Genomic DNA, 2,501 nt, shown 5'->3' on the forward strand with positions numbered 1-2,501 from the left:
AATCAAGTGTGCATTTATATAAAACCATGAAGCAATAAAATGTGACTCAACCAAAAATCTTATGAAAGTCCACGATTTATTTTAACATTACAAAACCAAAAATGAATGTGGGATCATGGCCATATAGCCAAGTACAAAATGGAGGTAAAAAAGGGCTCTAGCAGTTGATCTATGTCTTACAAATCAATTTCTAAGATGGTCTAATTATAGTGAAATATACATATTCTAACATACTTATAATGTTTTCTGGACAAACCCAAAATCATTGAACCATAATTTTGTCCACTCTTGTTGATATCTATAATTGAGTTTTGGATCAAAATACTCATTTTTGTTTTGATGAGCAAAACCAGGCAGTGGCATGGAATCGTACCACTATATTCAGAACGGATAAAAATCCGAAAAATTGTACTAAAACAAGTAACATATCAATCATATACTACCATACTGGCTAACATAGATAACATCAATAAAGTATTTTTCTAATGATCTACTCTCTGTCAAGTCGAAATGGGTACACATTGAACTAGGTCAGGGATCATACATCTCCCTCTTTGGGGAGTCACTTTCTTTTTTTTTCTTTGGAAGGGGTGTTCATTATCCTCAATTGATTCCATTTTCTATACGCTTATTTCTTCAAAGCTCCATCAAATTTAAGCACCCAACGAACTTGTATCCAATCAGATTATCCCAGCAGACCTATTATTGCTCCTCTCCCGTTCACCCAGTTCTTTTCGGTTGTATTTGGACGGCAACAGGAGATTTGCGTGACATTGGAAATCTAATCAAACAAAGAACGCTTCAACGATCAAACCGAAAGGATATTTCCGTAATTCTACTCCCCTTAGGACCGACGTCAGATCCCCTTCCACGCTTCCGGAATAAAAAAAACCCGCAAGAAACGCCTTCTAACGTCCCATCCATCCAGCTTAGCCGACTACTCTGCCGAGCCGCTGAGGTGGTGGGCGATCCCGGACGCCAATCCCGGAATTCAGATCCAGTTAATAGCTGAGATCCCCGAGAAAGAGGGAAAAAAATTAAATAAACCAAATTCGAAAAAAGCAACGCGCCCGTGATGGATGACCCCAAAATCCCGATCTCCACGCGCCCGCTGTCCACCTCTCCACCTCCCCCGTTACCCCTTTGCAGTATTTGATTTATTTATTCATTAAATTATTCTCCTTAGTATTTTCCTTTAATTAAAAAGGAAAAGAGATCCGCTCCCAAACTTCCCCCTATATAAACCCCCACCACAACCCCCGTCTCCTCCCCAAAACACCCCCGCTCTTTTTCTTCCCTCTCTGCCCCCAACGCTCCTCGCTATTATACTTTTTCTCTTCCCTTTCTATCCAACAAACTATTCTCCCTCTCTTCTTTACCAAGAAAACTATTCTCTCTACTTCCTCCGTTTTTGGTCCTCTCCCTATGGAGGACTCCGGCAACAAGAGAAGCCGGGAGGAGTCGGAGGAATCTCCGGAGGCGAAACGGCTCCACGCCGAACTACTCTTCGACATCCTCGACGACGACTCCGACGCCGGCGACCGGGATCCAGCTACCCAAGACCTGGCCTCCGTGATGAAGATCTTCGAGGAGGAGATCGCCCAACCGCCGCCTCCGCCGGCGCCTGCGGCGCCGGACGCGGTGGATCCGGTCTTTCCGCCGGCCGATTTTGAAAATCTCGGCCAACCGGATCTCGGTTACCTTCTCGAGGCCTCCGATGACGAGCTTGGCCTCCCGCCGACGGTCCCGTCGTCGTCAGATGAGGACGGGGACGCCAGGAAGGCGCAGCCCGCCGGTGGCGAGATGGGGGCGGAGCCGGAGGCCCATGGGTTTGGGCAGATCTGGGCGTTCGACGAGGAGATCACGGGGTGTTACGACGGGCTGGAGTTTGGGGTCCGGCAGCAGGATGAGAGGGAGGCGTCGGCGGCGGCCGAGGAGGCTGTGGTTTTCGACGGCGGGCTGTTCGATTTTCCGGACGTGCTCTGCGGGCCGTCCGATTTGGCTGATCTCTCGTGGCGGCCGGAATCTTTGCCGGCCGTCTAACGGAACTTTCCGGTGGATACCTTTTTAGCTTAACCTTATTTTGTTTTCTCTTTTCGGACGGGAGTTTGTATATTTTAGAAAAAGTGGAACAGAAGGCCGTAGATGAAAAAAAAGAAAAAAAAAAGTTCTGACGTCAAGATGGGCTTCCCCTTCTATTCTCAGTGAACCTGAGTTTTAGTATGCTTCATTGATCGTTTGATGGAGATAAGCCATTACACCTTTTTCCTTTCTCCGCCTCTGGAAAAATTATCTATCTCCCATGCGGTAAGTTTGCGAACTGGGATGAGAAGACTTTGAAAAATGAGAAAAAAAAAAAAAAACTGTGGATTAATGAAATTAACTAAATGGTGGTAGGAGTTGTGGATCTGCCGGTCGGCGTAACTTTAGTTTTGGTGACCGTTTGATGGCTTTTTCAGACGTCATGAATGACATGGGATGTTTTTTAGTATTATTCTTTT

General features: G+C 46.0%; 1 protein-coding gene across 1 annotated transcript; it reads left to right on the forward strand.

Annotated features, from left to right (window-relative positions):
• Positions 1–1,261: 1,261 nt before the first annotated feature.
• On the forward strand, positions 1,262–2,180 carry LOC105048444 (uncharacterized). The gene has a single exon (XM_010927747.4). The coding sequence runs from the start codon at positions 1,426–1,428 to the stop codon at positions 2,041–2,043; it is 618 nt and encodes a 205-aa protein (XP_010926049.1). The 5' UTR covers positions 1,262–1,425; the 3' UTR covers positions 2,044–2,180.
• Positions 2,181–2,501: the final 321 nt, after the last annotated feature.

The sequence above is a fragment of the Elaeis guineensis genome, chromosome 7, assembly GCF_000442705.2.
Source record: "Elaeis guineensis isolate ETL-2024a chromosome 7, EG11, whole genome shotgun sequence".
NCBI lineage: Eukaryota > Viridiplantae > Streptophyta > Magnoliopsida > Arecales > Arecaceae > Elaeis > Elaeis guineensis.

Excerpts from the sequence above, each read along its gene's own strand:
- LOC105048444 (XM_010927747.4), top strand. The coding sequence starts at position 1,426 with ATGGAGGACTCCGGCAACAAGAGAAGCCGGGAGGAGTCGGAGGAATCT.